Source organism: Oncorhynchus gorbuscha, linkage group LG18 (assembly GCF_021184085.1).
Source record: "Oncorhynchus gorbuscha isolate QuinsamMale2020 ecotype Even-year linkage group LG18, OgorEven_v1.0, whole genome shotgun sequence".
NCBI classification, from domain to species: Eukaryota; Metazoa; Chordata; class Actinopteri; order Salmoniformes; family Salmonidae; genus Oncorhynchus; species Oncorhynchus gorbuscha.
Genome location: NC_060190.1, coordinates 21,291,622 through 21,318,105, shown reverse-complemented (window position 1 = coordinate 21,318,105; position 26,484 = coordinate 21,291,622). Strand labels below are relative to the sequence as shown.

Here is a 26,484-nt window from a genome sequence, read left to right as displayed (position 1 = left end):
CGCGCCATAGAAATGTAATTCACTGCGTTCTATGCATGTCTTGCAGGCTCTTTCATTATATTCAAGTCAACCATTATCTAAGCATCTTTGTTATTGTTACAAAATGCACCGACTGCTTTACTATCACTCACCAAATACAAAAATACCGATGACAATAGGCGGAAGAAATAAATTTAATTCTAAATTAATTTAACTACAGTGAAAAGTATTTTCTACAGGCAATTTCCGACCTTCTATATAGCGAACCAAATGCGACTTGGACCCAAAGTCGCATGTTCAAATGTTGATTAATTGCATTGCTAGCTAGCTAGCTAGCTACCTACCTACCTACCTACCTAACTAAACAAACAAACATACATACAATATTTTACAATTCTCCACGATGGCGGATGTGAAAGTAAAGAAAGAATCTTCAGATCCCGTAGACATTGAAAACAGGTTTGTCGCTGTCAAGAAGGTCCTAGCATAGGCTAGCTCGCAACCTAGTTAGCTGTCTATTTTCACTTGCTCAAATGGGCTACATTTGACCAACTATAGTAGCTAGCAAGACTTAGACCAAGGGACTTAACATTAGCTACTTTTAAATATGCCTTATACAACTTAACAAAGCTGAAAATTAAGGCGTTTCAATTAATTCAGCCATGTTTTCAATCCTAAACTAGACCCACAAGTTTGACAATGACGGTTTGATTCATGTAGCTAGCTAGCTAGCTAACTACTGTATAATAGATGAGCTAGCTACTGTAATGCTCGTAATCTACTAGCTATCTAGCTACGTTTACATTTACATTTACATTTAAGTCATTTAGCAGACGCTCTTATCCAGAGCGACTTACAAATTGGTCAATCATTATTTCTGAGTAATCAGTAAGACTTTTATTGTTGAATTTATAGTAAATCTGATGTCCCGACTACCTAGGTTCCTAACTAACGTTAATGTTCTCTATTATAAAGGATAAAGGCACTCTGTCAACAGTTCCCTCATGGAATAACAGACCAGGTGATCCAGAATGACATGCCTCATTTGGAGGCTCAACAGAGAGCCATGGCCATCAACAGACTACTGTCATTGGTAAGTGGCACAGGTGTAGCCGTGGTGCCAGTCCGTTTCTGCTCTCTTAACGACTCCTTATGGAATTGTCATGTCAATAGGCTCAATAGTTCTGGTTGATAGCGCAATGCTGAGGATAAGAATATTGTTAACCAGTTTGATTTTGTGCACACAGGGTCAGTTGGACCTTCTACGAAACAGCTCAGGACTTCTATACCGCATGAAGGATGCCCAGACAGCAAGGTAAATGTCAGCATCGTCATTTAACAATGTTTTTTTAAGGAAGCCTTTAGGAAGGACTCTTATTTTTGGATGATTGGTGACTGTGTTTTTATTATGTCCCAAAGCAAAATGAAAGGCTCCGACAATCAAGAGAAGCTGGTGTATCAGGTCATTGAGGATGCAGGAAACAAAGGTTGGAATTTCAGAGGTGTCCTGTCCAGACAACCCATAGCCCCTGTCCCCTTAGGTAGCCTACTTGGGTAGATCAGACGGAATTGGATAGGTATAAGCTAGGCTAGGTGATATTTTCCCCATATTGTTTACATCTATCCAATCCTCTCAGATCTACCCAAGTGCTATGGGGTAAGGGATGGGTGTTGTCTTTGGATGGGACCATCAAGTCCATTCAAACCTGGCCAACTCACCCAGTTCCCACTTGACACTTCACAGTATCCACAACCACATTATTCTCCGTTAGTGTATTTCTTTGTGAAATGTTCTTTCCATTTGTATATTTATGAACTGTTCTCTTGCTTTTACACAGGGATCTGGAGCAGGGACATTAGATATAAGAGCAACCTTCCTCTGACAGAGATCAACAAGATCCTCAAGAACCTAGAGAGCAAAAAGCTAATCAAGGCTGTGAAATCAGTGGCTGTGAGTCGAGCTTCAAACACTAAAATATTCTAAAATGCACGTTTTAAAAACCAGCGAAAAATAATTGAATCAAGAAAAGCACCACTTAATAATATGAATGCATCAGCAGACATGCTATCCAAACTCTATATAACTGTTTAGTCTCACTTATAATGAGTTATTGTTGTTGTTTGTCCAGGCGTCAAAAAAGAAGGTTTACATGCTATACAACCTGCAGCCAGACCGCTCGGTGACTGGGGGAGCCTGGTACAGTGACCAGGACTTTGAGTCTGAGTTTGTGGAGGTTCTCAATCAGCAGTGTTTCAAATTCCTTCAGAGTAAGGTGAGGGCTCCACTGAATGGGAGTGGGACAAATGTCTTACAATGGCCAAGTCACAGAAATTAAAAGGGTGTGTTCTGTACTGTAAATGTTTGAAAATAAGCTACTAATTACACTGATTTTATATGAACACATCAACGTTGGGAACAGTGTGAACCATGCTTCAATCTAATATATTATGCCATGAAGAAAAACTTTACGGCTTCTGGGGCATTTGCATTTGTTTTGGAATGCACCCTACAATTCTTCCAATTCTAAATGCAGGGCTGGTTGACAAAGCCAGAAATGACTCTGGCTCCTAGTTATAGGCTCTGGTAACCAAGAGTTTACTAAGACATAATTTCTTCGGTCATGTTGGTTTGTTTGTCACCCTCTAGGCCGAGGTGGCGAGGGACAGCAAGCAGAACCCCATGGTGCAAAGAAACAGTTCCTTTGCCACCTCTCACGAAGTGTGGAAGTATATTTGTGAACTCGGTATCAGCAAGGTGAGACTGCTGCTGGCTACATTCTGTTTGGTTTCGACTGCAAATTTTTCACGTTTTGACAGGTAACGGCCAAAGTTGTCAAGACCAGGGTGGAATCCTCCACTGGTTGGTCAGGACCGGGCATATTTGTCCATACTTAGTACTATTTTCACACTATTGGCCAAACAGAGCTGTACTGTCTGTACTGGACTGGTTATGAATCTGCCATAGTTGCAGGAAACGGTCTGGAAAGGTCCATGCAAAAAGAAAATATCAGAGCCAACAAAGTATGGTTTGTACACTGTACAAATAATGTGAAAAGGGTACAATGTGAGGGGGTCAAATGTATTAACTCACTTTTTTAGCATACAGTTGCTATATATTTCCTATGGAGGTTGTAAGTCTGAATATTGCACTTTGTGTACAGGTGGACCTGTCTATGGAAGACATTGAGACTATTCTGAACACACTCATCTACGACGGCAAGGTGGAGATGACCATCATCGCGGCCAAGGAGGGCACTGTGGGCAGTGTGGACGGCCAGATGAAGCTGTACAGAGGGGTCAACCCCATCATCCAGCCCACGGGCCTGGTCAAAGCGCCCTGTGGCCTCTGTCCGGTGAGCCCCCCTTCACAGGCAACAGCAGCCAAGTGGCTCCGTTTCAATACCCATACCAGCATATCACTTGGTATTAAACATTGCATTGGGGATATACACTGAGTACACAAAATACTAGGAACACCTCTTTCTGTGACCGACTGACCAGGTGAAAGCTATGATCCTTATTGATGTGACTTGTTAAATCCACTTCAATCAATATAAATGAAGGGGTGGAGACAGGTTAAAGAAGGATTTTTAAGCCTTTAAGACAATTGAGACATGGATTGTGTGTGTGCCATTCAGAAGGTGACAAAAATATTTAAGTGCCTTTGAACAGGGTATGGTAATAAGTGCCAGGCGCACCGGTTTGTGTCAAGAACTACAACGCTGCTAGGTTTTACACGCTCAACAGTTTCCTGTGTGTATCAAGAAGGGTCCACCACCCAAAGGACATCTAGCCAACTTGACACAACTGTGGGAAGCATTGTAATCAACATGGTCCTCTGTGGAATGCTCTTGACAGCTTGTAGAGTCCATGCCCAGATGAATTGAGGCTGTTCTGATGGCACAAGGGGGGTGCATCAATATTAAGGTGTTCCTAATATTTTGTACACTGTGTATACCAGTGGTCGCCAACTGGTCGATCTTCACGGCATTCCTAGTTGATAGCCAAATATTTCTGTAGAAAAGCCAACGAACAATAAAGGCTTGCGCTCCTTTTTAAAAATTGTGTTGAGCTGTTGCCGGCAGGTGCACTTGATTCAAAAGTCCTGTGCACCGGGTAGCAAAGTGTTCCAATGAGACAAACTCCGCCTACCTGGCGGTCTGGCAAATCTGTGACTAAATCGAGTGCACCTACTGTGCTGCCCAAATGGATAGCTCAAATCACTGTGGCTATAGCTTCCATGACCCTGGCCACAGCCAAGTTTAATAGGCTACTAGCCTACGTAAAATGGAATCACTTTTAAAACCATGACCACAGAGAGACTGTCAATGAATTCAGCAAAGAGTTGCTGTTTTTATGAGGGAGTTCATGTTTAAGTTTATATTCAGCACTGTCACTGTTTTTATTCAACACTATTACAAAACTCGCTTCTCGGTACTTCCGCTCGGGCTGCAGCTGCAATGAATGAGAAGCCAAGTATCGACAGCCCTGTGTTTTATTATTATTAACAGCTCGTCGTGACGATTTTAAGATTAGGGAATATTTAACTTTCTCTGGTTATAGGAACAACATGCATTTGTGCATGAGGCAGATGTGGTGCAACTTGAGTTTTGCCATCAGGTGGAAGACTGTGTCCCCTCTCTCTGGTCAGTTTCACCGGAGGAAAGGAAGGAGAGAGCAGGGACCGTGAGAGGCGGTTGGGAAAAATAGTTTTGAACGGTCATCCAACTCGGAATTCCAAGTCTCCGACTTGGGTGTCTTTCTTGAGCCCAGACTTTGACCTGAAGATCACTGACGTCGTGATTTGATGTCGTTGACCATCAGGTGCAGGTACCATCAGTCCAGTAAAAAAAAAAAGGAAACTATTTCAATTCATGTTCCACTGTGCCTCACAAGTGCTAAACAAACTGATCTATTTTGTCATCAAAGCTCGAGTTTTGAAATATAATATAGTCTGATTAACAGTATTGGCAGGCCAATCATATAGCCAATATGCTGTGATAATGTATTAGGCCTACAGCCCAAACCTCATTATTACAAAACTGTTTGTGTGAGGTTAATGTAAAAAAAAGAAAAAACAGCTGAGGAGTAGATCTCAGCTTGCTTTTTGACTGCAAACGTGATCTTGACTCAGATAAGGTTGGTGACCACTGGTGTAGAGGACATCACTGGTGTTGCGTTTTCCTTCATTAGCGTTGTTTATAGTTTGCTACACCAAAAGCAGCAAACGGAGGCACAAATCAAAATCAAAGCGCCAGCCACTTTATCAGTTGAGAAAGCTTCAGAGACACGTGTAGAAAACACGGAAACACACATGCCAAGTATAGTTTGGCCGTAAGTGGTATGCTAGTGTGGACATCGGCATGCCCAGTCACTCGTCAAACACTAGAAAGGCATGTTTTGACCTTGGGCTGGGCAGAAAGAAAGCAGACCTGTAGAGTTTTGATCCTTAATGTTTTACTATTTCTATTCAAAGTACTTCACCTGTCGCCAGATAGCCAGCAGGAAATGCTAGAAAAAGGTAAAGTAAGTATGGTGATGCAGGAGAGTACTTTTGTTTATTTAACTAGGCAAGTCAGTTAAGAACAAAATATTATTTGCAATGACTGCTTATCTGGGAACAGTGAGTGGATTAACTGCCTTGTTCAGGGGCAGAATGATAGATTTGTACCTTGTCAGCTCGGGGATTCGATCCCACAACCTTTCGCTTACGGGCCCAACGCTCTACTAGGCTACCTGCCGCCCATAATCTCCACTAAATGTATTTCTCTCTTTCTTCTCTTAGGTGTTTGATGATTGTCATGAAGGAGGCGAGATATCCCCCTCTAACTGTGTGTATATGGCAGAGTGGCTGGACTTTTGATCAGTGACTTGGCATGTTTAGTTTTTTTTTTCCCTCTGGAAAAGTTTCATGTATACTTTTTTTTTTCTAGCAACCTTTGATGCATCTGAAGATATTTTTATTTATACAGGGCTTAATAAATATTTTAAGACTGACTGAGAACGTCTACTCTCCTTGGGAATGCCTCTACATTTTCATCTATTCTTAAAAAAAAAAATTGTATTTAACCTTTATTTATCTAGCACTCATGAAAGTGTTGAAGATGGACAAGTTTTGCAAAAGCATTCCTTTTGCTCTGGAAATAAACAGAAATTGTTTAATTTCTTCAGCACACATGATATAACACAGCATTTTGTCAGACACGTTTTTAAACACCTTGTGCCAATGTGAATATTACCTGTAGCAATAGCAATCATACAGCTGTCTACATTGTAGTTATGTAGATATCAGATTGCTAAATCATGTTGATGAGCCTTAGCTTCAAAGGGCAAGTCAGTAATTTAGTAGACACTATATATAGCAACTATAGGGCATTTCATTCAAACTAAATCACAATTGCAGGTAAAACTTGTAATTATCTGCAAAATCTTGAGTAATTGTGTCAGATGCTCGATTAGATTCTGAGGAGAGATGTAAGAGAAAAGCCACTAGCAAAGTCTCCACCCCATTAAACGGAAACTCTCAGCCAAACACCTTCAAACTAAAGCTGTCAGTGTAATGTATTTGCAATCAAAATGTGTCTGCAAGAACAGATCACTCGAGGCAACTCTTAAAATAGACTGAGCGTTATGACTTTGCTACAAAGCGCTTGCTTACAGATTGAAAGATAGTGCTTCAGACAATCCCACACTTGTAATCTTGGAAGATTGTTGGGAATATGAAGTATCTCAGAGGGGTTTTGGCTCGGTGATTGGAAAAAGGGTAGAGGGGTATGCTATCAGGGATCTAGTAAGGCTGACTGGTATGTTCATGTCTGAATGCCTTAGGTAGATCTCAATCTGATTGAAGAAAATGAGTGGTATGATGTAGATCATTTGGGTACACTAGATCACTGTAATCAGTTTTATTCCTGATTGGCAATGTTGGATTGATTTGTCCCAATAGCATGTGTTTTATACCAGAGTTCAATGTTAGCCTGTGCAAGCGATTACCCTAATGTTTGTCTGTAAATTCTGTTTGAGGGCAAGCACCAAGACCGCAGTTTGTCGCAGGCTTTTTGTGCCAAAACCATCAACATAGTTAAGGGATGGAAACACATATTACTTCTCTTTTCTTACAGCATTTTATTTGCAAGAAGCCAGTTTGATGGAAACTCACAGCTGTCAGTAAAATGTGCATTTGTCGGTGAATCTTAATATATGCTGAACTCTTTCAACAAACTGCTGGAAACACAGGTGAATCAAAACTGGCGAGTCTTCGGAAGAGCACTCAAAGTAATGGAGCAAAAGATGAGCACATTGATGACATTGAACTACACTTGATAAATTGGAATCTCCATCATATTGTAATCATAAGGGTCCACATGAGGATTCCCCAGAGGGACACAGAGGGAAGGGAGCAACTGAACAGATATTCGTAATTGGGCTATTGTCCTCATTGCGTGTCATATTCCAATGGCGGACAACTCTGCTGCTTTTTAAGCAGCTGCCCTCAGCTTTCGCACTGCGTCAATGAGCTCAGGGAATTGTGTGTTCTGGAAGTGTCCTCGGTCTGTGTACTTGTGCAGCACCGCGCCCAGGCCCTCAGCCACAGCTTGCTGCTCCTCCCAAGGCAGGAAGGGGTCATCCGTGGAGCCAAACTGAACGATGTGCCCAACGTTTCTTCTCATTTGCTCCCACTCCCATGGCCGGCTAAAATATCCTGAGTGAAGAGATGCACAGCGAGACATAAAGGCGTGTTCCAAACTGCCTACATTGCAGTCACATACTATCAGATCATATTATCAAATTATATTGATGGGGTCTCTGCAATGTCAAGCACTACTTCCACATTTGCAGGGATCGGATACAGATCTGATTGGTCTCATATCTCTACAAATGAGGAAATGGAGTTGTACATTAAACCAATTACTTTAAGATATGATAATCTGTACATCCCGACTGCAATATAGGCATACTGGGATGCAGCCGCTGTTTCAGTGACTTGTGGGGGAAGGATAAACAAGTGGTCATTTACATTAAACTGGATATAGGGGACACTTGACTGCAGCTTTTCTGTGGCGCTCTTGTATCCCAATTCAGAAATGAACACTAGGCTAGTCTAAACACCTGGGCCCAGTTTTTCAGAATCAGAATGATCTGGATTCTGTAACTCCCTATTTTGCTTTCCAGGATCAGATCAACCTGGGTGATTTGGAGCCAGAAAATGGTTGGATATGTGTTATTCTGATCCAGACATTAAAGTCTCAACCTCACAGAATCTGTATTTTCAGTGCTTTGAATAGGTCTTCACCTTGCCATGTACTGGACAGGCAATGTTACTACAGATGACTAAACTACATGAATAAAGATATTCATATACATTATGGAGCTTGCTTCTCTTATAAGTACATGCTTTTATTTGACACTGCTCAATACAACAACTGCCCACATACCTATACTGCAGTCAATTTAACATAATGGAAATATTTAATGAAACCTTTATTATTTCTCTGAAATTCCACTATTGTAATGCCTTTCACCTTTCTAAATCTACCCTTCTAGTGAGATCAAAATTATCCAGATTTCCATCACTACACACCGAATGATCAGAATCAAAGTTTTGAAATACCCAATGCAAATATTTAATCCAACCCAATTAGAAAAGTCGCTGTCATAGTTAATTGGAAGTAACACTGGTAAGAAATCTGTAAACTCACCACTCTCTCTCTCATTCTCATCTCCCAGGTCGGAAGTATAGGCACCCACTAGAATGAGGCCAAACACATTGTGTGTTTCTGCATACCTGCATGGTACCACAAAGTTAGGTAGAGTAACTTTCCAACAAACAAAAAAAGAAGAGTTTGCATGAGGAATATCCTCAAATTCTTTGTCATCACTATCCTACCTCATGGCTGCAGCTGCCCCAGAGCTGTGGCCAATGATGACAGTCTCCTCATCACATTGGAGCTCCTCCTGTATGAATGGCAACCATATGCTCTCTCTGGCTGTCACTAGAAAAAGACAGAATACAGTACGAGCACCTCACAGTAATGACATTGGAGGCCCAAAATGAAGGGGTTTGAATACTGAACTTCATTCTACATACCTGGGTCAGGCATGTTGCTCAACAGGCAGGTCACATCTGGAATCTACAGGACAGCAAGTTAACTATTAATACCATATGAAATATCAGTAAGTAAAGGTTGAAAATGGGCGATTCCATGCTAGGATAGCCCAAAAAAATGTTTGGCGTTTCAGATTGTTATTGCAATTCTCACATAAGTTTCTATGTGGTTGGAAGGATGTTAGGATTTTTTACATTTTCATCACACACCATTTTTGAGAAAAGCATGACCTATACCTCTCGTGAGTCCCTACGATCCGTGAACTGCACATGAAACGCAATTGTTCACAATATATTCAACATTGGAACCATTAATATGAATATCTCAAAAGTACCCTTTTTGATATAGCTTATTTTTAGTTTGAAACAATATACTCTTCAAACACATCACATTTCCAGAGTGGGTGCTTTGCTACTTTTAAAGATATGACCCATTTTATACATAGGTCAATAACCAATGTCAATTTCTATCATATTTAAGCAAATCACCAGGAAGTTCCCTTTTGAATTCATTTTCCCATTTCCAGTGGGTAGCAGAGCACCCACTGGAAATGTGATGTACTTGTAAAGTATATTGTTTTAAACATGGTCTAAAAATGTACAAAATCAAAAAGGGTACTTTTGAGACATTAACATTTTTAATGTTGAATAAATTCATTTGAAACATTCTATTTCAAAATCTAGGCATACTCCATCAAACTCTTCCATCATATGGTGTAACTCTGTGTTGTTGTATGTGTCGAATTGCTATGCTTTATCTTGGCCAGGTCGCAGTTGCAAATGAGGGCTTGTTCTCAACTAGCCTACCTGGCTAAATAAAGGTGAAATAAATACAATAAAAATATAATTCTCAGAAATTATTTGGGATACAAATGTAAAAAGCATATCATTCTTCCTCCAAATGTTGCTTCTATGGAATCATTTCCAGAACAATCATAGACCATATCTCTTCCATGCATTGCACTTGTCAATTAGAACCCTGTAAGGAGGATATCCTACATCCAAAATGCAGGGCCCTGTATAGAGCTAGCTTATAATGTGATATCTGAGGAATCTAGGCTAGTTTCAAATGTGATATGTGAGAAATATAGGCATTTGTGGCAATCTGTCACTGAATATAATAATTATTTGGTGTGTATTAATACGCATGTGTGAATTTCATTATTATACATGTTTTATTCCCAACTCCCCTAGACAAAGCCACCTTGCCATCTCATAATTGCTGCTAATTGCGGCTGTAGCTACTGCTGGCTAGCATGAGGATGAAAAGGGCAGTTTTTCAGGAAAATATAAGTAGATATTCTCCATGTACCATATCTCGCACTGGCACACTCCTGTCTTAATGTAACCATGATAGCGCTCCAACGCCCATGAACGCAGTGTAAAGGTAGTCAGGTATCTTCTGACAAAAGTAAAACAAGCGGTTCCTACAGTTTAAAGTTCATGAGGCATTGAAAAGTTATATTCTTCTTGATGTATACATATCATTACTCTAAAAGTCCAAAATGTATGTAACAAGCAGAGTAACCAATACATGAAACAGTTGTCAAAATCATAGCAGCCACAGTACGCACATCCCGTATTGTTAGCATGCGGACGCAAGCTCTTAGACTTCCGCATACTTTAACAGTGCGCACCTTATTTATCTGTTTTTTGGCCCATCCATACCAATTGGACCGCTCTACATCTCCAGCTCCATTTCCTGGGACAATTATCGCTTTCGTCAGTGGCATTTTCTCTTATCCACGTTGTCTTCTGTCGATGTTGAATACACTTCCCTAAACAATGCTGACTGTGAGTAGTCATATGACTTTCATCAGTGCATGTTCGAGTGAGTCAATTTTGCGCAGCAAATGGTTGTGTTCCAGATAGGCCATAGAACTATTTGAGGACTCAACCAGTTTTAGCATGTACATGGCCATTGTGGGCTTCCACAATTGAAGGAGTTCGACTAAGTGCACCAGGCTATGGCCCGTGAACTGAACGGACAAAAGCAGTTACTGTTCTCAAATTGAACAGTTAATCTGTGCTGTCATGTTGTCAACAAGGCAGCATGGTGCATCGTTCAGAAACATAACATATATTTGATGGAAAAGATATATTGTATCATTTTAAAACTAGTTTTCATTGGGAAGGCAGATAAAACAATTACTGTTGCATTACTCCACACGCTTAACCTTCGTCACTTGTTTTCGGCCGACTTCGCCGTCCACCAAAATGGGGAACCTGGCTCACGCCTGGGAGACAGCCCGGTTCCGAAACCAATGCAATCAACGGTCTGGGGCATTAATCGAAACCCTTCATTTGAAGGTTGGGAGCGATCGGCCATTGATCCGAGCGTCGTCTTAATCTTCAAATGGTGTGCTATGGTTTGTAAATGGATGTAAACTATATCAACGCCATCTTGTCGACACAAATTAATGCCACACAAGACTTGATTCAGGACTCCAGCACCGCAGGTGACCTTAAATCACCAATATTAGCTTTACACCTTTTTCAAACACAAAATAAAAAGAAAATGGGCCAATGCAGCCGTTTTTATTTCAATATCCAAACATTTCTAGGCAACAATTAAGTACCGTACTGTGAGTGTTTTCAAATAAAATGGTCAAAAAGAAACAACTTCTTAGCAAAGAGCAATTTCTCAAGCAAATGTTTTTGGTAGGACTCTCTGGGAGTGGTCTGGGTGGGGAGGGGAAAACTGAAAACCAGCTGTTATTAGCAGAGGTTTGTGACTCTTTCATATTGGTCTATTAACTAATTTACCGCCTGGTGACATCACCAGGTATGCCAAAACCACATCCCACCAAAACGGACATACATTTTAGGTTTTCTTTTCAAACAGCTCTCACACTAAACGGGCATTATCCTAATTTTTACAATGTCACAATATTATTCCAACCTCATAGTGTTGAAATGTATATAAAACATTGGAAATCACATTTTTGTCTGCACTGGGCCTTTAAAATTGAGACTCAATGGCTCTGCCCATGCTGTCACAGACGCAATAATGGCACAGATACAAATGACAAAATAATTATATAATCTCATCACAAATTCATAATCATAGTCATCATAGTTCCATCACAAATGACCAAATATGTCAACCATACATTATGGTAGACATACAGTAGATCCAGAATACATTGGTATATGGAAGTTTAGTTGCTAATTGTTTGTGTCACATTTGGACTTGATTTTTGGGCTGTATTTATTTTTATTTAACTAGGCAAGTCAGTTAAAACAAATTCTTATTTTGAATGACAGCCTAGGAACAGTGGGTTAACTGCCTTGTTCAGTGTACCATCGCATTTGCATTAATCAACACTTGCATATTTGCATATATGTACGGAGTATGCTTCATAATGTCATATTAATCTTAGAAAAATAAGTATTTGAAAGCAATATACTTTTCTGTCTGAAAATAAAACGATTTTCCTCAACTGCGTTATGCACTCCAGTCAGCAGATGGCGATGTGTGTCTTGTAGTGGACTGCACTGTTCTTTTGGCTGTTTCGAATACAACAACAGATCCCATATCTATCCGACATTGCCGAAACATTTAAGATTTTTAGACCATTTTGGTATACTAATCGCGGTGTGTTTTAAATACACTTTTATCATATCTAGTAATTACCTCGTGATTTCATATGTTCATATTAATCAGCAAGCTGGCAAACACCTATAGGTTATCTTCAAACTAGATTAGCACTAGCCTAGTTGCTAATGATAGCTAGATAGTTAGCTAACATCCCCGAACATGAGCTCACCGAGCTACTTCCCTCCTGCTAAAGAAGAGGATGTCTACTGGACAGAGACAGACGCTCTCGTGAAAAAGGAGAAGGAAGAGAAGGCTGTCACAGTAAACACTTTCTTTGAAGAATTTACAATGAAAGAAGAGGAAGACTCTTTCAGAGTGAAAGAGGAGGAAGAGAATGAGGAGGATGCAGTGGTTGGCGTGAAAGAGGATGTGGGTGAGATGACTGTCTCATTGAAAGAAGAGGAGGAGGGTGACAAAGACGAGACTGGAAATCTTAATACCAGTGAGTACAGTCTTAAAACGGGGAGAGTCTTAAACTGATGTGTGATTTTAAAGTGGCATCTCACTGAAGTTATACACTTGAATATGTTGTTCAGTACTGTAGGAATTGTTAAATCCACACGTGTGCATTTTGCTATTTGCCTCATGACTCCACGTACTTTGTTGACAATGCACTTTCTTGTTTACCCTACCGTGGGACAGACTGTTTGTTCCCACACTGGGGACTCTCAATTGGTTAAAACAGACTTTTAGCCTCCCATCCTATTCTAACCACCACTTGCCAGCTTTGGATTCATGTTATCTGATGAAATTGCTGTATAATATTATTTTAATGCACATTCAAATGCCATAAATCAACACTGCAGAGCTCTCCCTGTCCTCTGCCATGCCTTGATTGTATTACTGTGCATGTACACCCTGGCCCATCTACTGTTGCTATCCCAATTCTGACTTGTGCTCTGATATCTGTTTCACTGATTTCTGCTCTTGTGAAAGCATGGGTTTTCTGCACATTAACACTAGAAGCTTATTACCTAAAATGTATCAATTGGAAGTGTGGGTTCACAGCTCCAAACCAGACGTGTTGGTCATTACTGAGACGTGTTTAAGAAAGAGTGTTTTGAAAACTGATGTTAACCTTTCTGGAAATAACCCTTTTCTGCAAGACAGATCTTCCAAATGTAGGAAATGGCAATCTTTAACCAGGATCACCTAGAGTGCTCACTTGTCTCCACCAAGTTTGTCCCCAAACAATTAGATTTGCAGGTTTTAAGCATTAAACTTTCAAATAGCTCATTGTTGACTGTTGCGGATGTTATCGTCCTCCATCAGCACCGCCCTGTACCCTACCTGCTCTAATCTCTCTTCTGGCCCCTTAAACTAAGTTTGAATTTGTCCTGCTAGGTGACCTAAACTGGGACATGCTTAAACCACCTGACAAAGTCCTAAAGCAATGGGACTCTCTAAATCTTTCTCAGATTATTACCAATCCTACAAGGTATGACTCCAAACACCCAGAAAAGGCTACTCTCCTCGATGTTATCCTCACAAATAATCATGATGGGATACCCGTCTGGTGTTTCTGTAATGACCTTAGTGATCACTGTTTTACAGCCTGTGTTCGTAATGGCTGCTTAGGGAAACGTCCTGTCCTGATTTGTCATACATGCTTGCTAAAAAACTTTAGAGAGCAAGCCTTCCTTCATTACCTGGCCTCTGTAAATTAGTATAGAATCAGCCTGATCCCCTCTGTCGAAGAAGCTTGGACCTTCTTTTTTGATATCTTCAGTGATCTTGTTAACAAACACATCCTCATAAAGAAAATGAGAATTAAAAACAGGATCAGCCCCTTGTTCGACCGTAATCTTGCCGAGCAACTCCACCTCAAGAATTGCATTTGGCAAAAGGCTCGGCAAACGGAAACTCAGGCTGACTGGCTCTCGTTCAGACAAATGAGAAATAAGTGCACTCAGGCTATCTGGAAGGCTAAAGTGAGTTACTTTAAGGAGCAGTTCTCTTTCTGGGTTTAACCCCAAGAAATTCTGGAAAACAGTTAGACCTGGAGAATAAACCCTCCTCACAGCTGCCCATGTCCCTGAAAGTTGATGTGGTTGTTACTGACAAGAAGCACATGGCTGAGCTCTTTAATCACCACTTCATTAAGTTAGGATTCCTATTTGACTCAGCCATGCCTCCTTGCCCGTCCAACATTTCCTAATCTCCCACCCCTTCTAGTGCGACAAGCCCCGATGCTCCTCCCTTTCTTTCCCCTGCCCCGCTTCAACGTTTCTCCCTGGAGACAGTTACTGAGTCCGACGTGCAAAAGGAGCTCCTTAAACTTGACCCTAAAAAAACATCTGGGTCAGATTAAACTTTCTTTAAGGTTGCTGCCACTATAATCACCAAGCCTATCTCTGATCTTTTTAACCTGTCTCCCCTCTGGAGAGGTTCCCATTGCTTGGAAAGCAGCCATGGTTAGTCCTTTATTTAAAGCGGGAGACCAAGCTGATCCTAACTGTTATAGGCCTATTTCTATTTTGCCCTGTTTATCAAACGTTTTGGAAAAACGTGTCAATAATCAACTGACTGGCTTTCTTGATGTCTGTAGTATTCTCTCTGGTATGCAATCTGGTTTCCGCTCAGGTTATGGATGTGTCACTGCAATCTTAACGGTCCTCAATGATGTCACCATTGCCCTTGATTCTAAGCAATGTTGTGCTGCTATTTTTATTGACTTGGCCAAAGCTTTTGATACGGTAGACCATTCCATTCTTGTGGGCTGGCTAAGAAGTATTGGTGTCTCTGGTATGCTAATGACCTCTCTCAAAGAGTGTATAAAGCCAGAACATCTGCTGACTCAGCCACTGCCTGTCACAAGGGTGTACCCCAAGGCTCGATCCTAGGCCCCATGCTCTTCTTGATTTACATCAAAAACATAGCTCAGGCAGTAGGTACTGCTCTCATCCATTTATATACAGATGATAGTCTTATACTCAACTGGCCACCCCCGGATTTTGTGTTAAATGCTCTACAACAAAGCTTTCTTAGTGTCCAACAAGCTTTCTCTGCCCTTGTTCTGAATATCTCCAAAACAAAGGTGTTTGGTAAGAATAATTCCCCTCTCCCCAAAGGTGTGATTACTACCACTGAAGGTTTAGAGCATGAGGTAGTCACCTCATACAAGTACTTGGGAGTATGGCTGATGGTACACTGTCCTTCTCTCAGCACGTATCAAAGCTGTGGGCTAGAAAACCTGCAGGCTTGGTTTCCTCTATCGTAATCACCCCAGCTGCCAAACTAACCCTGATTCAGATGACCATCCTACCCATGCTAGATTACGGAGACATAATTTATAGATTGGCAGGTTAGGGTGCTCTCGAGCGGCTAGATGTTCTTTACCATTCGGCCATCAGATTTGCCACCAATGCTTCTTATAGGATATATCACTGTACTCTATACTCTTCTGTGAACTGGTCATCTCTGTATACCCGTCGCAAGACCCACTGGTTGATGCTTATTTATTAAACCCTCTTAGGCCTCACTCCCCCCTATCTGAGATATCTACTTCAGCCCTTATCCTCCACATACAACACCCGTTCTGCCAGTCACATTCTGTTAAAAGTCCCCAAAGCACACGCATCCCTTTGTCGCTTGTCTTTTTAGTTCGCTGCAGCCTGCGACTGGAACGAGCTGCAACAAACAGTCAAACTTGACAGTTTTATCTCAATCTCTTCATTCAAGGACATAATCATGGACACACTTACTGACAGTTGTGGCAGCTTTGCGTGATGTATTGTTGTCTCTACCTTCTTGCCCTTTGTGCTGTTGTATGTGCCCAACAATGTTTGCACCCCATGTTGTGCTGATGCCGTGTTGTGTTGCTACTAGAGGTCGACCGATGAATCTGAATGGCCGCTTAATTAGGGACGATTTCAAGTTTTCATAACAATCGGAAATCGGTATTTTTGGACACCGATTTTGTCTCTTTTTTTTTTACTTTTTCTTTTTTTACACCTTTATTTAATCTTTTTAAAGAGGCAAGTCAGTTAAGAACACATTCTTATTTTCAATGACGGCCTAGGAACAGTGGGTTAACTGCCTCGTTCAGGGGCAGAATGACAGATTTTCACCTTGTCAGCTCGGGGGATCCAATCTTTCAATCTTACAGTTAACTAGTCCAACGCAATAACGACCTGCCTCTCTCTCGTTGCACTCCACAAGGAGACTGCCTGATACGCGAATGCAGTAAGCCAAGGTTAAGTTGCTAGCTAGTTAAACTTATCTTTATAAAAAAACAATCAATCAGTCAATCATAATCACTAGTTAACTACACATGGTTGATGATATTACTAGATATTATCTAGCATGTCCTGCTTTGCATATAATCTGACTGAGCATACAGGTATCTAAGTATCTGACTGAGCGGTGGTAGGCAGAAGTAGGCGCGTAAACATTCATTGAAACAGCACTTTTGGGCTTTTTGCCAGCAGCTCTTCGTTGTGCGTCAAGCATTGCACTGTTTATGACTTCAAGCCTATCAACTCCCGAGATGAGGCTGGTGTAACCGAAGTGAAATGGCTAGCTAGTTTAGCGTGCGCTAATAGCGTTTCAAATGTCACTCACTCTGAGCCTTGGAGTGGTTGTTCCCCTTGCTCTGCATGGGTAATGCTGCTTCGAGGGTGGCTGTTGTCGTTGTGTTCCTGGTTCAAGCCCAGGGAGGAGCGAGGAGAGGGATGGAAGCTATACTGTTACACTGGCAATAATAAAGTGCCTATAAGAACATCCAATAGTCAAAGGTTAATGAAATGCAAATGGTATAGAGGGAAATAATCCTATAATTCCTATAATAACTACAACCTAAAACCTTTTACCTGGGAATATTAAAGACTCATGTTAAAAGGAACCACCAGCTTTCATATGTTCTCATATTCTGAGCAAGGAACTTAAACGTTAGCTTTCTTACATAGCACATATTGTACTTTTACTTTCTTCTCCAACACTTTGTTTTTGCATTATTTAAACCAAATTGAACATGTTTCATTATTGATTTGAGGCTAAATTGATTTTATTGATGTATTATATTAAGTTAAAATAAGTGTTCATTCAGTATTGTTGTAATTGTCATTATTACGAATAAATAAATGTAACAATCGTCCGATTAATTGGTATCGTTTTTTTTTGGGTCCTCCAATAATCGGTATCAGCGTTGAAAAATCATAATCGGTCGACCTCTAGTTGCTACTGTCATGACGTGGCCCTTTCTGGGTGTAGAACGTCCCCTCTCCCCCTCACTCTCTTACATCCAGGTTCTGTTATCTCCGGTCATAAATTCCTGGCGGGGACTCTTCCCCCCCCCCCCCCCCTGTCATGCAGAAATTGAGAGCACAAAGAGAGAACGATAGACTTCAGTTGGAGACACCTAAATCCACAAAATGAGAGACAAAAAAAATCTGTTTATTAGAATGTGGGAATAGTCCGTGGACAATTAAGGGACAGTTGTGACGAGTGTGTTTCATTTGGTGATCTCATGAAGTACAGGAAACACACATAACAGTGTCTCTGGAAGTGTACATTTCCCAGATGTCAGGTTTACATCTAAATATTGTGAAAAGTATGTGATTAAGCATGAAACTATTTGTGAAAAGATGTAATGTGATATTAACTGTCTAAATGAGAGTATGGAGTTTCATATAAAGATGAACTTGTCAGTGGCCACACCCCTGTGAGCACAGACATCACATTTGGCATCATGGACTGCCCTTTTCTACCGTTACATATACAACCCACTCCTGATGAAATTCACTTAAGACGAAGCAAACCCCAGCATGAGCTGAGGTTGTAAATGGTTGAATTTCTGAGACCAAAACATGCCGGGTGACGCTGGTGTGTGAAGTGGTTGACACTACAACTCTTCCAAAGGACAAGACGAATCCACGTGGAGCATTGGCTACACGGCTGGAAATGGTTAAACTCTGAGACTATCGATCCCTACAGAATAAGAGCAAATCTTAGAAACAAATTACTAGTCTGCAACTATAAATGATGTAAACCGAGGACGAGAATACAGACAACCGCCGAAACACCTATTCTATGAGGACATTTCTGAATGGTACTCTGAAGTATTCATTCTAACCACAATATAATTTGATCTTTGGGGAAACGCAACCAGAGAGACTCTGAACTATCCAGCAGACTGACCGGATTCCAACAGAGAAGACAACAATGGCGTACAATTGAAGTCGGAAATTTACCTACACTTAGGTTGAAGTCATTAAAACTTGTTTTTCAACCACTTCACAAATTTCTTGTTAATTAACAAACTATATTTTTGGCAAGTCGGTCAGGACATCTACCTTGTGCATGACACAAGTAATTTTTCCAACAATTGTTTACAGACAGATTATTTCACTTATAATTCACTGTATCACAATTCCAGTGGGTCAGAAGTTTACATACACTAAGTTGACTGTGCCTTTAAACAGCTTGGAAAATTCCTGAAAATGATGTCATGGCTTTAGAAGCTTCTGATAGGCTAATTGATATAATTTTAGTTAATTGGAGGTGTACCTGTGGATGTATTTCAAGGTCTACCTTCAAACTCAGTGCCTCTTTGCCTGACATCATGGGAAAATCAACCAAGACCTCAGATAGTATTTGTAGACCTCCACAAGTCTGGTTCATCCTAGTGAGAAATTTCCAAATGCCTGAATGTACCACGTTTATATGTACAAACAATAGTATGCAAGTATAAACACCATGGGACAACGCAGCTGTCATACCGCTCAGGAAGGAGACGCTTTCTGTCTCCTGGAGATGATCGTACTTTGGTGCGAAAGTGCAAATCAATCCCAGAACAACAGCAAAGGACCTTGTGTACCTGTTTCCTCCAGCATCTTCACAAGTATCTATATCCACTATAAAAACAAGTCCTATATCGAGACAACCTGAAAGGCCACTCAGCAAGGAAGAAGCCACTGCTCCAAAACCGCCATAATAAAGCCAGACTACGGTTTGCAACTGCACATGGGGACAAACATTGTACTTTTTGGAGAAATGTTCTCTGGTCTGATGAAACAAAAATAGAACTGTTTGGCCATAATGACCATTGTCATGTTTGGAGGAAAAAGGGGGAGGCTTGCAAGCCGAAGAACACCATCCCAACCGTGAAGCACGGAGGTGGCAGCATCATGTTGTGGGGGTGCTTTGCTGCAGGAGGGACTGATGCACTTCACAAAATAGATGTCATCATGAGGTAGGAAAATAATGTGGATATATTGAAGCAACATCTCAAGACATCAGTCAGGAAGTTAAAGCTTGGTCGCAAATGGTTCTTCCAAATGGACAATGACCCTAAGCATACTTCCAAAGTTGTGGCAAAATGGCTTAAGGACAACAAAGTCAAGGTATTGGAGTGGCCATCACAAAGCCCTAACTTTAATCCTATAGAAAATGTGTGGGCAGAACTGAAAAAGCGTGTGCGAGCAAGGAGGCCTACAAACCTGACTCAGTTACACCAGCTCTGTCAGGACGAATGGGACGAAATTCACCCACATTATTGTGGGAAGCTTGTGGAAGGCTACCTGAAACGTTTGACCCAAGTTAAACAATTTAAAGGCAATGCTACCAAATACGAATTGAGTGTATGTAAACTTCTGACCCACTGGAAATGTGCTGAAATAAATCATTCTCTCTATTATTATTCTGACATTTCACATTCTTAAAATCAAGTGGTGATCTGACTTAAGGACAGAATTTATACTAGGATTAAATGTCAGGATTTGTGAAATACTGAGTTTTTAAATGTATTTGGCTAAGGTGTATGTAAACTTCCGACTTCAACTGTAAATATATACTTGCAATTATTCTTGAATGAGGATTAGCATTTCAATGTATATAATTATAGACTGTGTGTAAAGAATCCATTTGTCTTTCCAGCTCTTTGTCATTCCCACCCCTTTTCTTCTTGTCCACCAAGCACTCATATCGGTTTAGTCCACTAGGGTCTCTTTCCTATCATTGTTAGTAACCAATATCTTTGCTATTTGTTTATGTATTTCTGTGATTATTTAGTTAGTTGGTAAATAATTAATTGAGCCAATTGGTGTATGGGGATTCATAGCAGATGCTGGGTTCGTGCAGATAACCAACAATTTATGATTAGATGAGACTGACGAAGGTAATAATAATAATTAATTAATAGAAGACTAATTGATCAGATATCATATCTGAAGAGTTATATTCGGAAAATTATAGCTTTGTAATCTTAACATTTTCCATTGTGCCCTGACTTCCTCGTTAATAAAAAGTACATGATTAGTTTAATTAGGTAATGATAATCACATAGACTTGATTTGATAAAGTAAGTCTTCACATATAATGATACGAAAGACACGACGCTACCATGTTGTTCTTGTGTTGCTACCATGCTGTGTTGTTTTTATTTTATTTTTATTTAACCAGGTAGGCTAGTTGAGAACAAGTTCTCATTTGCAACTGCGACCTGGCCAAGATAAAGCATAGCAGTGTGAACAGACAACATAGAGTTACACATGGAATAAACAATTAAGTCAATAACACAGTAGAAAAAAATGGGCAGTCTATATACAATGTGTGCAAAAGGCATGAGGAGGTAGGCGAATAATACAATTTTGCAGATTAACACTGGAGTGATAAGTGATCAGATGGTCATGTACAGGTAGAGATATTGGTGTGCAAAAGAGCAGAAAAATAAATAAATAAAAACAGTATAAAAACAGTATGGGAATGAGGTAGGTGAAAATGGGTGGGCTATTTTCCTATAGACTATGTACAGCTGCAGTGATCGGTTAGCTGCTCGGATAGCTGATGTTTGAAGTTGGTGAGGGAGATAAAAGTCTCCAACTTCAGCGATTTTTGCAATTCGTTCCAGTCACAGGCAGCAGAGTACTGGAACGAAAGGCGGCCAAATGATGTGTTGGCTTTAGGGATGATCCGTGAGATACACCTGCTGGAGCGCGTGCTACGGATGGGTGTTGCCATTGTGACCAGTGAACTGAGATAAGGCGGAGCTTTACCTAGCATGGACTTGTAGATGACCTGGAGCCAGTGGGTCTGGCGACGAATATGTAGTGAGGGCCAACCGACTAGAGCATACAAGTCGCAGTGGTGGGTAGTATAAGGTGCTTTAGTGACAAAACGGATGGCACTGTGATAGACTGCATCCAGTTTGCTGAGTAGAGTGTTGGAAGCCATTTTGTAGATGACATCGCCGAAGTCGAGGATCGGTAGGATAGTCAGTTTTACTAGGGTAAGCTTGGCAGCGTGAGTGAAGGAGGCTTTGTTGCGGAATAGAAAGCCGACTCTTGATTTGATTTTCGATTGGAGATGTTTGATGTGGGTCTGGAAGGAGAGTTTGCAGTCTAGCCAGACACCTAGGTACTTATAGATGTCCACATATTCAAGGTCGGAACCATCCAGGGTGGTGATGCTAGTCGGGCATGCGGGTGCAGGCAGCGATCGGTTGAAAAGCATGCATTTGGTTTTACTCGCGTTTAAGAGCAGTTGGAGGCCACGGAAGGAGTGCTGTATGGCATTGAAGCTCGTTTGGAGGTTAGATAGCACAGTGTCCAATGACGGGCCGAAAGTATATAGAATGGTGTCATCTGCGTAGAGGTGGATCAGGGAATCGCCCGCAGCAAGAGCAACATCATTGATATATACAGAGAAAAGAGTCGGCCCGAGAATTGAACCCTGTGGCACCCCCATAGAGACTGCCAGAGGACCGGACAGCATGCCCTCCGATTTGACACACTGAACTCTGTCTGCAAAGTAATTGGTGAACCAGGCAAGGCAGTCATCAGAAAAACCGAGGCTGTTGAGTCTGCCGATAAGAATATGGTGATTGACAGAGTCGAAAGCCTTGGCGAGGTCGATGAAGACGGCTGCATAGTACTGTCTTTTATCGATGGCGGTTATGATATCGTTTAGTACCTTGAGTGTGGCTGAGGTGCACCCGTGACCGGCTCGGAAACCAGATTGCACAGCGGAGAAGGTACGGTGGGATTCGAGATGGTCAGTGACCTGTTTGTTGACTTGGCTTTCGAAGACCTTAGATAGGCAGGGCAGGATGGATATAGGTCTGTAACAGTTTGGGTCCAGGGTGTCTCCCCCTTTGAAGAGGGGGATGACTGCGGCAGCTTTCCAATCCTTGGGGATCTCAGACGATATGAAAGAGAGTTTGAACAGGCTGGTGATAGGGGTTGCGACAATGGCGGCAGATAGTTTCAGAAATAGCGGGTCCAGATTGTCAAGCCCAGCTGATTTGTACGGGTCCAGGTTTTGCAGCTCTTTCAGAACACCTGCTATCTGGATTTGGGTAAAGGAGAACCTGGAGAAGCTTGGGTGAGGAGCTACGGGGGGGGCGGAGCTGTTGGCCGAGGTTGGAGTAGCCAGGCGGAAGGCATGGCCAGCCGTTGAGAAGTGCTTATTGAAGTTTTCGATAATCATGGATTTATCGGTGGAGACCGTGTTTCCTAGCCTCAGTGCAGTGGGCAGCTGGGAGGAGGTGCTCTTGTTCTCCATGGACTTCACAGTGTCCCAGAAGTTTTTGGAGTTGGAGCTACAGGATGCAAACTTCTGCCTGAAGAAGCTGGCCTTAGCTTTCCTGACTGACTGCGTGTATTGGTTCCTGACTTCCCTGAACAGTTGCATATCACGGGGGCTATTCGATGCTATTGCAGTCCACCATAGGATGTTTTTGTGCGGGTCGTCATGTGTTGCTGCCATGCTATGTTGTCGTCTTAGGTCTCTCTTTATGTGGTGTTGTCTCTCTTGTCATGATGCGTGTTTTGCCTTATATTTTTATTTAATTTAGTTTTGTTTTTAATCCCAGCCCCCATCCTTGCAGGAGGCCTTTTTGTAGGCCGTCATTGTAAATAAGAATTTGTTCTTAACTGACTTGCCTAGTTAAATAAAGTTTAAATAAAAACATAAAAATAAGATGTTTAGCCTATACCACCAAAGAGGGCTACCAACAAAATATTAACAATGGATCAAATGTGTCTTATGCCATTGATTTAAATATTGCAGTTATCAATATCCATTTCTGCTCATCCTAAATACATGACATTTCATTAGAGAACGATTTGATTTGAAGCTCTACATCATTTGTTTTTGAAATCTCAATGGTGTTGATGGCCACCAAGTAAAACATTTCAAAAATGAACCTAAATGTTCTGAAACGACAGGTTATTGAGGGATCTGATTTGGCTTGAACCTAATTGGAAGACGGATCTATCATGTGGAGGTTTCATTCAGGTCTCGCTGTTTAACTGAAAACTCTGTTTGTCTTTGGCAGGGGAGAGACCAGACTCTCACTCTGAGAGTGGGAAGAGTCCTTCAGAGGAACCAGAAGCAGAGAAGCCCAAATCAGCTAGACCACATCAATGCTCCCACTGTGGAAATAGTTTTCCTTGTTTAGTGGACCTGAAAATGCATAAGAGTATACACACAGGAGAAAAGCTTTACCACTGCTCTCACTGTGGAAAGAGCTTTTCAACTTCACAGTCATTACAATTGCACCAGAGAGTACACACAGGTGCAAAACCTTACCACTGCTCTGACTGTGGGATGAAGTTTGCGCTGTCAGGTCATTTGAAAAGACACCAACTGGCACACACAGGAAAGAAGTCTTACAGATGTGATCAATGTGGGAAGAGTTTTACTACATTCAACTCCCTGATAAACCATCAGCGAATACACACTGGAGAGAAACCTTACCACTGCTCCATATGTGGGAAGAGTTTTAATCAGCCAAGCAACCTGAAATCACATCAGCGGAGACACTCAGGGCAGAAGCTTCACCACTGCTCAGATTGTGGAATGAATTTTACTACTTCTGGGGAATTAAAAAATCACCAGCGAAAACACACAGGAGATAAACCTTACAGCTGCTCTGACTGTGGGAAGAGTTTTGCTAGATTAGATGGATTGATGGTACACCAGAGAATACACAGAGCAGAGAAACCTTTTATCTGTGATCAATGTGGAAAGACATTCACTCAGTCAGCACATCAGGTCATACACAAGAGAATACACACAGGGGAGAAGCCTTACCACTGCTCAGACTGCGGGATGAGCTTTACTAACTCAAGCCACTTGGCAGCACATCAGAGAATACATACAGGAGAGAAGCCTTATGGCTGTGATGAATGTGGGAAGAGATTTGTTCATTCAGGATCCCTGGCTAAACACAAGCAAACCCACACTGGAGAGAGGCCTTTCCATTGCTCTGAATGTGGGAAGTGTTTTGTTAGGTTGGCGCATTTAAAATTGCACCAAAGAACACACACCGGAGAGAGGCCTTACCACTGCTCTGACTGTGGGATGAGTTTTACTCAGGCAAGCAACCTTAACAGGCACCAGCGAACACACACAGGAGAGAAGCCTTACTACTGCTCTGACTGTGGGATGTGCTTTACTTTCTCAAAAACCCTGACCATACACCAGAGAACACACACGCGAGAGAAGCCATATCACTGTTCTGACTGTGGGAAGAGTTTCACTCAGTCAGGAACCCTGGTAAAACATAAGCGAATACACACTGGAGAAAAGCCTTACCACTGCTTAGACTGTGGGATGAGCTGTACTTCTTCTAAAGATTTAATAGTTCACCAACGAATACACACCGGAGAGAAGCCTTATGGTTGTGATCATTGTGGGAAGAGATTCACTCAGTCAGGAACCCTGGTTAAGCACAAGAGAACACACACAGGAGAGAAGCCTTACCACTGCTCTGACTGCGGGAAGGGATTTGCTCAATCTCAGCAGCTGAAATCACATCAGCGAACGCACACTGGAGAAAAGCCTTATTGTTGTGATCAATGTGGGAAGAGATTCACCCAGTCAAGAAGCCTGGCTGAACACAAGAGAAAACGCAACACTTGTGCGTAACCTTCCAACTTTTGTTAGCTCAAGCAAGTTGATGGTAGACCAGCGGACACGCATAGGAGAGAAGCCGTGCCTTGCTGTGAATGGTGGGAGTTTTGCTACCTTAAGCTTTCTTAAAGGGCATCATTGATCTTCATCGGTGTGATCTAATGCAGGGTTAACAAGGTGCCAGCCCTCTCAACTTGTCAGCCTTTAAGAGTTACAATATATTGAACATTGGGTAATAAAATGTATATGTACAGTTGAAGTCGGAAGTTTACATATACCTTAGCCAAATACATTTAAACTCAGTATTTAAACTCAGTATTTCACAATTCCTGACATTTAATCCTAAAAATTCCCTGTCTTAGGTCAGTTAGGATCACCACTTTATTTTAAGAATGTAAAATGTCAGAATAATAATAATAGAGTGATTTTATTTCAGCTTTTATTTATTTCATCACATTCCCAGTGGGTCAGAAGTTTACATACACTCAATTAGTATTTGGTAACATTGCCTTTAAATTGTTTAACTTGGGTCAAACATTTTGGGTAACCTTCCACAAGCTTCCCACAATAATTTGGGTGAATTTTGGCCAATTCCTCCTGACAGTGCTGGTGTAACTGAGTCAGGTTTGTAGGCCTCTTTGCTCGCACACGCTTTTTCAGTTCTGCCCACACATTTTCTATGGGATTGAGGTCAGGGCTTTGAGATGGTCACTCCAATACCTTGACTTTGTTGTCCTTAAAGTATGCTTAGGGTCATTGTCCATTTGGAAGACCCATTTGCGACCAAGCTTCAACTTCCTGACTGATGTCTTGAGATGTTGCTTCAAAATATCCACATAATTGTCCTTCCTCATGATGCTATCTATTTTGTGAAGTGGGCCAGTCCCTCCTGCAGCAAAGCACCCCCATAACATGATGCTGCCTCCCCCGTGCTTCACGGTTG

General features: G+C 41.5%; 3 protein-coding genes across 4 annotated transcripts in view; 2 read left to right on the top strand and 1 right to left on the bottom strand.

The window, feature by feature from the left end:
* Window positions 1-239: 239 nt before the first annotated feature.
* Window positions 240-5,976, top strand: polr3f (polymerase (RNA) III (DNA directed) polypeptide F). Its single transcript, XM_046311768.1, has 9 exons — window positions 240-438; window positions 955-1,072; window positions 1,227-1,294; window positions 1,399-1,466; window positions 1,818-1,930; window positions 2,109-2,252; window positions 2,627-2,734; window positions 3,141-3,332; window positions 5,765-5,976. Exons 1-9 carry the CDS (start codon window positions 383-385, stop codon window positions 5,840-5,842), a joined length of 945 nt encoding a protein of 314 aa, XP_046167724.1. The 5' UTR covers window positions 240-382; the 3' UTR covers window positions 5,843-5,976.
* Window positions 5,977-7,087: 1,111 nt separating this feature from the next.
* On the bottom strand, window positions 7,088-10,902 carry rbbp9 (retinoblastoma binding protein 9). Its single transcript, XM_046311769.1, has 5 exons — window positions 10,723-10,902; window positions 9,068-9,110; window positions 8,867-8,972; window positions 8,679-8,764; window positions 7,088-7,681 (listed from the first exon to the last, which is right to left on the bottom strand). Exons 1-5 carry the CDS (start codon window positions 10,816-10,818, stop codon window positions 7,458-7,460), a joined length of 555 nt encoding a protein of 184 aa, XP_046167725.1. The 5' UTR covers window positions 10,819-10,902; the 3' UTR covers window positions 7,088-7,457.
* A 1,702-nt stretch (window positions 10,903-12,604) lies between these two features.
* LOC124003300 (zinc finger protein 883-like) overlaps window positions 12,605-26,484 on the top strand; it is a 33,250-nt gene continuing 19,370 nt past the window's right edge. The window contains exons 1-2 of one of the 2 annotated variants that reach the window (XM_046311437.1): window positions 12,605-13,128; window positions 23,962-25,897. In XM_046311437.1, the coding sequence (XP_046167393.1) occupies window positions 12,846-13,128; window positions 23,962-25,556 (1,878 nt within the window). In that variant the 5' untranslated portion in view covers window positions 12,605-12,845 and the 3' untranslated portion in view covers window positions 25,557-25,897. Of the gene's footprint in view, window positions 13,129-23,961; window positions 25,898-26,484 lie in introns of those variants that run through there. The other variant, XM_046311438.1, reaches the window with a different exon arrangement.